General features: G+C 34.3%; 2 protein-coding genes across 2 annotated transcripts; both read left to right on the top strand.

The window, feature by feature from the left end:
* Nucleotides 1-5414: 5414 nt before the first annotated feature.
* On the top strand, nucleotides 5415-6173 carry DL89DRAFT_289293 (uncharacterized protein; the record flags this gene model as incomplete). Its single annotated transcript, XM_040889941.1, has 1 exon — nucleotides 5415-6173. The coding sequence occupies exon 1, from the start codon at nucleotides 5454-5456 to the stop codon at nucleotides 6171-6173; it is 720 nt and encodes a 239-aa protein (XP_040738917.1). The 5' UTR covers nucleotides 5415-5453.
* A 282-nt stretch (nucleotides 6174-6455) lies between these two features.
* Nucleotides 6456-6962, top strand: DL89DRAFT_263571 (uncharacterized protein; the record flags this gene model as incomplete). The annotated part of the gene is made up of 1 exon (XM_040885893.1): nucleotides 6456-6962. One exon carries the CDS (start codon nucleotides 6456-6458, stop codon nucleotides 6960-6962), a length of 507 nt encoding a protein of 168 aa, XP_040738916.1.
* Nucleotides 6963-10887: the final 3925 nt, after the last annotated feature.

Raw genomic sequence — 10887 nt, 5'->3', positions numbered from 1 at the left:
AAAGTGGAGATTTCTTGATGAAGACTGGTTAGTACATAAACAACAGAAGTACTATAGGAGTGAAGCTCATGAAGTGAAAGAAATAAAGCTCATCAAAGATACACTTGTAAAGCAACTTGGAATGATCCCTGTGTTCTTCTTCTTAAATGTTCTATTTGGTGGAAAGCAGTATCCATGTCCTTACAGAAATGTTGAGAAAGGACTCTTGATTTTGTACCAGTTAGTTGCTGGGCTATCAATCAATGAGATGGAGAGGTTTATTCCTAAGAGCAGCTACCAAGTAATTCATAATATGTTCTATATCTCAGAGTTAAGTGAGTTGAACAAGAAGCTTTCACACTACTTGCACACAATGTTCTCCACTCCAGAACTAAGAGTGATCTCAGCAAAGATTCAGAATCCAACAAACTTTAAGCATATAACTCTTATGTTAGATGGACATGACTCACGAGCTCTACATAATGGTGCATACAAACCAAATCTTTATTCCTTCAAGTTGAAGAAGTCAGGATATAGAACACAAGTTTGCATTGATTTGAATGGAATGGTTGTCCTTGTTTCACCAACTGAGGAATGTAAAGACCACCCAGACTCTAAGATGATTAAGAATATGTCACTATTGAAATACATCTCTCCAGTAGATTGTGTTGTTTTAGATGGTGGTTATCCTCAAAGTATTCTGGAAGAGTTAACAGAAGCAGAAGAGAATGAGAATTTTGGAATGCATAACTTTTGCTTACCAGTTAGAAAGCCAAGAGGAACCAACTTAAGTGAAGCAGAGTTAGAATATAATAGCAAACTTGGGTCATTTAGATCAATGGTTGAGAGCACATTTGGAGAACTAGGTAACACATTTAAGAGACTATCAAATAGAGAAGTTGTGAGAATTAGAAACACAACTGTATACAATGTGCAGTTTAAACTCTGTTGCTTACTCTACAATATGAAGAAGATCCTAGCAGCTAGTAAAGTTCCTGTTGAACATCACCACACACTTTGGGTTCTATCTAACTTTGACTACCCTAGCAACAACCAGGAGAGATCAACACATGCTGAAGTTGGAAGTACTTTACCACAAAAAGTAGAGTTAGAAGCTTCAATGAGAGAACTACAAGATAGACTGATTCAAGCTAAAATTGATGAGTCAATGAACTTCTATGTAGACATGTCATAAGTAACTTTTAAAATAGGAATTCTCAGTAAGAAATTTGCATTGATAGAAAATGCTTCAATAAGGAGGTCATTCAGAGCTAGTTATCTGCATAACAACTATTTATACATGTTTAAACTATTGGCAATTTCAGTGAAATAAAAATTTCACCCAAACCGCCATCGGCATCTTGGAAAAGTTTCAGTGAACATAATTTCCTTGTGGTTGCTTAGCCACATCTATTGAGATATTGACTTTTGTTGCCCAATGATAATTAACCCAAATATGCAAAGGTTTTTCTTTCTGGTTGAAATTATGTTCACTGAAACTTTTCCAAGATGCCGATGGCGGTTTGGGTGAAATGGCAAAAAAAAATATTTGTATTTTTAAAATCAATTATACACACAAAAACATTCTGGACACAACAATTATAAATATCTGTTACAAAAATATCTAGTAGCAAAAAATAGTTCTGAAAACGATTATTCAAATAACTATCTAACAAAATTGTAATTTACTAAAATTTACAAGTCCAGGAATGACCCCCTTCCAAAGTGAACTAAGAGCATTACTAACAAGAGTGTTGTCAGAAAGAAGAAATATGCCTGATGTTGCTGATGCTAGGTATACTGCTAGAGGTGTAGAGCAACTTGGATTTAAGCACTCTTCTGAAATATTTGTTGACTCATTCATTGTTGAGGTTGTTGTTGAGAAATGCAGTGAATCAGATATAAAGGTGAAGCAGAAGTCAGCTAGTGTTAGATTGCATAAAGTATTTGGAGAAGGTTTTGGTTATAAGTATGTTAGAAGCAAGATTAGTGAGCAATATGGACCAGTTGCTATTTACAAAGTATCTACCCCAAACATTGCAATAACTAGTTCTTTGTTAACAGTGAAGTTTGCTACTATGGCTGATCACAAAATATTTCTACAGAATTATGACATCACAATGGATTGTATGAATATCTCATCTAGAAATATTATCTATAAATACCTTTTAGAAAGAGGAGTTGAAAAGAAAGATGTTGTAGATGATTTACACAAGTCTGGCTCTAACTGTATTAGCTGGTTTACAAAGAAAGGAGATGTTAAAGTTAAGAACAAAATTTATAACAAGTTTATTCAGCTTCTTGAGAGTGGTGAAGTTCGTAATCCTCTTAGTTCCAAACTTTCTGAATTTGTAATGCCAACTTTGCACAACTTTGGAGAAACATTGTATGCTTGCAGAAACTCTGGTTTGACTAGGATAGAACTAACTGTACATTCTTCTCAGATGCAAACAGTTGAATGGAATAGTAACTTGCTTCTTAACACAGTTCAGTTTATGAATGAATGCAGAACATTTGCAACTTCTTATGAAAAGCAGTGGAAAGCACTTGTTGATAAAGTTAGTAGTTGTTATACAGTTTGCATTTATGTGAGACAACAGCATACTCTAGCATATTGTCATTGGTTTAACTCTATCACATCAAAGAAGCAAGGAATTATTAAGAAACTAAACAAGAATGATGATCCAATGGTAGTTGTTGCTAATCTCTCATTCAACAACAGACCTACACTTTATCAAATATATGATTCACTTGAGAGTGGTCTTGAAACAGAAAAAGTTCTTAGAAGAGTTGATGAGAATATAACTATTGTTCCAAGTCAGAGAAACTCCTTCTGGTCAACTTATCCTACAACTAAGCAGTATCACACTTTTGAAGAGATGGGATTAGTTAACTATAAAGGAATGCATATTGGTTGGATAGATAGTAAGCAAGCAAAGAGTAAGATATGTCTATCAAAAATGTCAGAGGATAAATATTCTGCAAAAGAGGAAAACATCAATGCATTAACAACAGCAATAGACAATATCACACTTGATGAAACTAGCCATATATTTATCAAAGAGAATACAGATCTGAAACCTTCATTGTATAGAGTTGCTTACAATGTTCTTCAGTTAGGTGATGAATTTACAGCTACACATTATGCACTCCATACTTTTAGAGGACATTCATACTTCTATGTTGATATTCTTATTAAAGGGAGAGATAAACAGCCAACTCTTATTAGGACACCAGTTGACAGTTCTATTGGAAAAGCAATTTCTCAACAGTTAGGAGAAAGAAAGCAACAAATATATCTAAGAGTTATAAGTGTGGGATATAGAACAATCACAGTTGAATAGCAGCCATTTTAAAACATAGTATAAGCAACCATTCTCTCCATATCTCTATGGAAAGTATGACAAACATCATACACATGTTCAACCCTTACCTCACAATCAGTAGCAATATGTTGGATCCAATTACGCACTTGTATTGCTAAGTCATCACTCATATCAAAGTCATGAATAAGTAGCAGAGTAAGCATATCTCTTTCTTCCTCACACATCTCAGCTAAATGTTGCTTGAAGAAGTTCTGGAATGATCCCATTTTCTAAAATTGATAAAAGTTGAAATTTTTATTTATGACTACCTCACACAGATGGACAATCAATTACAAGAATTAAGAGAGAAGGAGTGGAATGTGCTCTACACAACAAAGTGGAGATTTCTTGATGAAGACTGGTTAGTACATAAACAACAGAAGTACTATAGGAGTGAAGCTCATGAAGTGAAAGAAATAAAGCTCATCAAAGATACACTTGTAAAGCAACTTGGAATGATCCCTGTGTTCTTCTTCTTAAATGTTCTATTTGGTGGAAAGCAGTATCCATGTCCTTACAGAAATGTTGAGAAAGGACTCTTGATTTTGTACCAGTTAGTTGCTGGGCTATCAATCAATGAGATGGAGAGGTTTATTCCTAAGAGCAGCTACCAAGTAATTCATAATATGTTCTATATCTCAGAGTTAAGTGAGTTGAACAAGAAGCTTTCACACTACTTGCACACAATGTTCTCCACTCCAGAACTAAGAGTGATCTCAGCAAAGATTCAGAATCCAACAAACTTTAAGCATATAACTCTTATGTTAGATGGACATGACTCACGAGCTCTACATAATGGTGCATACAAACCAAATCTTTATTCCTTCAAGTTGAAGAAGTCAGGATATAGAACACAAGTTTGCATTGATTTGAATGGAATGGTTGTCCTTGTTTCACCAACTGAGGAATGTAAAGACCACCCAGACTCTAAGATGATTAAGAATATGTCACTATTGAAATACATCTCTCCAGTAGATTGTGTTGTTTTAGATGGTGGTTATCCTCAAAGTATTCTGGAAGAGTTAACAGAAGCAGAAGAGAATGAGAATTTTGGAATGCATAACTTTTGCTTACCAGTTAGAAAGCCAAGAGGAACCAACTTAAGTGAAGCAGAGTTAGAATATAATAGCAAACTTGGGTCATTTAGATCAATGGTTGAGAGCACATTTGGAGAACTAGGTAACACATTTAAGAGACTATCAAATAGAGAAGTTGTGAGAATTAGAAACACAACTGTATACAATGTGCAGTTTAAACTCTGTTGCTTACTCTACAATATGAAGAAGATCCTAGCAGCTAGTAAAGTTCCTGTTGAACATCACCACACACTTTGGGTTCTATCTAACTTTGACTACCCTAGCAACAACCAGGAGAGATCAACACATGCTGAAGTTGGAAGTACTTTACCACAAAAAGTAGAGTTAGAAGCTTCAATGAGAGAACTACAAGATAGACTGATTCAAGCTAAAATTGATGAGTCAATGAACTTCTATGTAGACATGTCATAAGTAACTTTTAAAATAGGAATTCTCAGTAAGAAATTTGCATTGATAGAAAATGCTTCAATAAGGAGGTCATTCAGAGCTAGTTATCTGCATAACAACTATTTATACATGTTTAAACTATTGGCAATTTCAGTGAAATAAAAATTTCACCCAAACCGCCATCGGCATCTTGGAAAAGTTTCAGTGAACATAATTTCCTTGTGGTTGCTTAGCCACATCTATTGAGATATTGACTTTTGTTGCCCAATGATAATTAACCCCAAATATGCAAAGGTTTTTCTTTCTGGTTGAAATTATGTTCACTGAAACTTTTCCAAGATGCCGATGGCGGTTTGGGTGAAATGGCAAAAAAAATATTTGTATTTTTAAAATCAATTATACACACAAAAACATTCTGGACACAACAATTATAAATATCTGTTACAAAAATATCTAGTAGCAAAAAATAGTTCTGAAAACGATTATTCAAATAACTATCTAACAAAATTGTAATTTACTAAAATTTACAAGTCCAGGAATGACCCCCTATAACAAAAATATGTTATGCATTTACTTCCATAAAGAACATGCTCTTGGTTACTGCCATTGGTTCAATAGGACAACTATGAAGAAACAAGGAATAGCTAAAAAGTTGAAAGAGAATGAGGATGTGATGACTGTTGTTTCCAATCTTACATTTAATGGGCACCCAACTGTTCTTCTAACATATGCTACCAGCAGTGGTCCTGTTGAATCAGAAGTTGTTCTAAGAAGAGATAACACAAACATCACCATTGTTCCAAGTCAGAGGAATTCTTTCTGGCCTGTTGCTTCAAGAGAAAGACAACAACACACATTTGCTGAAATGGGACTTGTAAACTATCGTGGGATGCATATTGATTGGCTAACTGCTCAACAAGCAAGAGAGAAAGTTTGTCTCTCAACTCTCTCAAGTATTAGTGAGGATGCTGATGACCTAGGAATAGATGATCTTATTGCTGATATCAGCAACATTGAACTTGATGATCTAGAACCCATATACATAAGAGAAAATACTGATCTTAGGCCAGCTAGATACAAAGTTGCTTATAACATACTTCATGCTGGAGATGAGTTCCTAGTTAGTCATTATTTCTTATATACTTTTAGAGGGTTGCCATTCTACTATCTAGATATCTATATGATTCACAATGAAGTAGTTAGCAGTACTCACACTCATATCAAAATACAAGCAAGTAGTCCATTTGGTGAATATATTGCTTCTATTATTGGTGAACCAAATCAAGAAGTAGTACTTAAAGTAGCTAGAATTCATAATCGTATTATCCATATTGCGAGGATCTAGTTTTAAAATGGGCAGTTAGCAACCATTACTTCCATATCTGCACAACTGTAGTTGCATACATCAAACACATGCTTAATAGTAACACCCTTATCTTCTGAAACACTCTCAATCCATGCTCTGATATATACTGACAATTTCCTGCTCATACTGAAATTCTTAGTTAGTAGTTGTGCAAGCTTTTCTCTCTCTTGCTCATCAAGGTCAGCAAGTTTTGTAGTGAAGAAAGTGTAGAATGGGCCCATTGTAATAAATGACAACTTTTAAATTTATGAGTGCCTCACAATGATGAATCATCAATTACAAGAACTCAGAGAAAGGGAGTTTCATAAGCTGTACACAAACAAATGGAAGTTTCTGAATGATGACTGGGTAATTTTAAAGCCCACAAAATATCACAGAAGTGAAGTTCATGAAGTAAGAGAAATTAAGCATATAAAAGATACACTTCTTAAACATCTAGGGATGATTCCTGTTTTCTTCTTTCTGAATGTTTTGTTTGGTTGCACTCATTATCCATGTCCTTACAGAAGTGTAGAGAAAGGATTGCTCATCTTGTACCAACTTGTTGAAGGATTGTCAATCAATGAAATGGAAAGATTCATTCCAAGAAGCAGCTATCAAGCTATTCACAATATGTTCTATATTTCTGAAATGAAAGATTTGAACAAGAAACTAACATACTATCTGCAAACAATGTTTTCAACTCCAGAACTACGAGTCTTTGCAGCAAAGATACAGAATCCACAAGGGTTTAAACATGTAACACTAATGTTAGGAGGCCATTCATAAATATAAAAGTTTAAAGAAACTAAATATCTGTTAACAGAATAACCAATTAACAAATAAGAAATCAATTACTAACAGTAGATAAATATTTTAAAAAACAGAATGTTTAGCAATGGCCAAAAAGATTCTAGCAACTAGATTAACAAACAAACAAAGATGCCAAATATGGTGCTTCTACGAAACCCCCTTCGGCATCCTGAAAAATTTCAGTTGATACACAGGAGGTCATTCAGAGCTAGTTATCTGCATAACAACTATTTATACATGTTTAAACTATTGGCAATTTCAGTGAAATAAAAATTTCACCCAAACCGCCATCGGCATCTTGGAAAAGTTTCAGTGAACATAATTTCAACCAGAAAGAAAAACCTTTGCATATTTGGGGTTAATTATCATTGGGCAACAAAAGTCAATATCTCAATAGATGTGGCTAAGCAACCACAAGGAAATTATGTTCACTGAAACTTTTCCAAGATGCCGATGGCGGTTTGGGTGAAATGGCAAAAAAAATATTTGTATTTTTAAAATCAATTATACACACAAAAACATTCTGGACACAACAATTATAAATATCTGTTACAAAAATATCTAGTAGCAAAAAATAGTTCTGAAAACGATTATTCAAATAACTATCTAACAAAATTGTAATTTACTAAAATTTACAAGTCCAGGAATGACCCCCTTCCAAAGTGAACTAAGAGCATTACTAACAAGAGTGTTGTCAGAAAGAAGAAATATGCCTGATGTTGCTGATGCTAGGTATACTGCTAGAGGTGTAGAGCAACTTGGATTTAAGCACTCTTCTGAAATATTTGTTGACTCATTCATTGTTGAGGTTGTTGTTGAGAAATGCAGTGAATCAGATATAAAGGTGAAGCAGAAGTCAGCTAGTGTTAGATTGCATAAAGTATTTGGAGAAGGTTTTGGTTATAAGTATGTTAGAAGCAAGATTAGTGAGCAATATGGACCAGTTGCTATTTACAAAGTATCTACCCCAAACATTGCAATAACTAGTTCTTTGTTAACAGTGAAGTTTGCTACTATGGCTGATCACAAAATATTTCTACAGAATTATGACATCACAATGGATTGTATGAATATCTCATCTAGAAATATTATCTATAAATACCTTTTAGAAAGAGGAGTTGAAAAGAAAGATGTTGTAGATGATTTACACAAGTCTGGCTCTAACTGTATTAGCTGGTTTACAAAGAAAGGAGATGTTAAAGTTAAGAACAAAATTTATAACAAGTTTATTCAGCTTCTTGAGAGTGGTGAAGTTCGTAATCCTCTTAGTTCCAAACTTTCTGAATTTGTAATGCCAACTTTGCACAACTTTGGAGAAACATTGTATGCTTGCAGAAACTCTGGTTTGACTAGGATAGAACTAACTGTACATTCTTCTCAGATGCAAACAGTTGAATGGAATAGTAACTTGCTTCTTAACACAGTTCAGTTTATGAATGAATGCAGAACATTTGCAACTTCTTATGAAAAGCAGTGGAAAGCACTTGTTGATAAAGTTAGTAGTTGTTATACAGTTTGCATTTATGTGAGACAACAGCATACTCTAGCATATTGTCATTGGTTTAACTCTATCACATCAAAGAAGCAAGGAATTATTAAGAAACTAAACAAGAATGATGATCCAATGGTAGTTGTTGCTAATCTCTCATTCAACAACAGACCTACACTTTATCAAATATATGATTCACTTGAGAGTGGTCTTGAAACAGAAAAAGTTCTTAGAAGAGTTGATGAGAATATAACTATTGTTCCAAGTCAGAGAAACTCCTTCTGGTCAACTTATCCTACAACTAAGCAGTATCACACTTTTGAAGAGATGGGATTAGTTAACTATAAAGGAATGCATATTGGTTGGATAGATAGTAAGCAAGCAAAGAGTAAGATATGTCTATCAAAAATGTCAGAGGATAAATATTCTGCAAAAGAGGAAAACATCAATGCATTAACAACAGCAATAGACAATATCACACTTGATGAAACTAGCCATATATTTATCAAAGAGAATACAGATCTGAAACCTTCATTGTATAGAGTTGCTTACAATGTTCTTCAGTTAGGTGATGAATTTACAGCTACACATTATGCACTCCATACTTTTAGAGGACATTCATACTTCTATGTTGATATTCTTATTAAAGGGAGAGATAAACAGCCAACTCTTATTAGGACACCAGTTGACAGTTCTATTGGAAAAGCAATTTCTCAACAGTTAGGAGAAAGAAAGCAACAAATATATCTAAGAGTTATAAGTGTGGGATATAGAACAATCACAGTTGAATAGCAGCCATTTTAAAACATAGTATAAGCAACCATTCTCTCCATATCTCTATGGAAAGTATGACAAACATCATACACATGTTCAACCCTTACCTCACAATCAGTAGCAATATGTTGGATCCAATTACGCACTTGTATTGCTAAGTCATCACTCATATCAAAGTCATGAATAAGTAGCAGAGTAAGCATATCTCTTTCTTCCTCACACATCTCAGCTAAATGTTGCTTGAAGAAGTTCTGGAATGATCCCATTTTCTAAAATTGATAAAAGTTGAAATTTTTATTTATGACTACCTCACACAGATGGACAATCAATTACAAGAATTAAGAGAGAAGGAGTGGAATGTGCTCTACACAACAAAGTGGAGATTTCTTGATGAAGACTGGTTAGTACATAAACAACAGAAGTACTATAGGAGTGAAGCTCATGAAGTGAAAGAAATAAAGCTCATCAAAGATACACTTGTAAAGCAACTTGGAATGATCCCTGTGTTCTTCTTCTTAAATGTTCTATTTGGTGGAAAGCAGTATCCATGTCCTTACAGAAATGTTGAGAAAGGACTCTTGATTTTGTACCAGTTAGTTGCTGGGCTATCAATCAATGAGATGGAGAGGTTTATTCCTAAGAGCAGCTACCAAGTAATTCATAATATGTTCTATATCTCAGAGTTAAGTGAGTTGAACAAGAAGCTTTCACACTACTTGCACACAATGTTCTCCACTCCAGAACTAAGAGTGATCTCAGCAAAGATTCAGAATCCAACAAACTTTAAGCATATAACTCTTATGTTAGATGGACATGACTCACGAGCTCTACATAATGGTGCATACAAACCAAATCTTTATTCCTTCAAGTTGAAGAAGTCAGGATATAGAACACAAGTTTTGCATTGATTTGAATGGAATGGTTGTCCTTGTTTCACCAACTGAGGAATGTAAAGACCACCCAGACTCTAAGATGATTAAGAATATGTCACTATTGAAATACATCTCTCCAGTAGATTGTGTTGTTTTTAGATGGTGGTTATCCTCAAAGTATTCTGGAAGAGTTAACAGAAGCAGAAGAGAATGAGAATTTTGGAATGCATAACTTTTGCTTACCAGTTAGAAAGCCAAGAGGAACCAACTTAAGTGAAGCAGAGTTAGAATATAATAGCAAACTTGGGTCATTTAGATCAATGGTTGAGAGCACATTTGGAGAACTAGGTAACACATTTAAGAGACTATCAAATAGAAGAAGTTGTGAGAATTAGAAACACAACTAGTATACAATGTGCAGTTTAAACTCTGTTGCTTACTCTACAATATGAAGAAGATCCTAGCAGCTAGTAAAGTTCCTGTTGAACATCACCACACACTTTGGTTCTATCTAACTTTGACTACCCTAGCAACAACCAGGAGAGATCAACACATGCTGAAGTTGGAAGTACTTTACCACAAAAAGTAGAGTTAGAAGCTTCAATGAGAGAACTACAAGATAGACTGATTCAAGCTAAAATTGATGAGTCAATGAACTTCTATGTAGACATGTCATAAGTAACTTTTAAAATAGGAATTCTCAGTAAGAAATTTGCATTGATAGAAAATGCTTCAATAAGGAGGTCATTCAGAGCTAGTTATCTGC

This window comes from Linderina pennispora, assembly GCF_002104995.1.
Source record: "Linderina pennispora strain ATCC 12442 chromosome Unknown DL89scaffold_218, whole genome shotgun sequence".
Taxonomy (NCBI): Eukaryota; Fungi; Kickxellomycota; class Kickxellomycetes; order Kickxellales; family Kickxellaceae; genus Linderina; species Linderina pennispora.
This window is presented reverse-complemented; position numbering and strand designations above follow the sequence as displayed.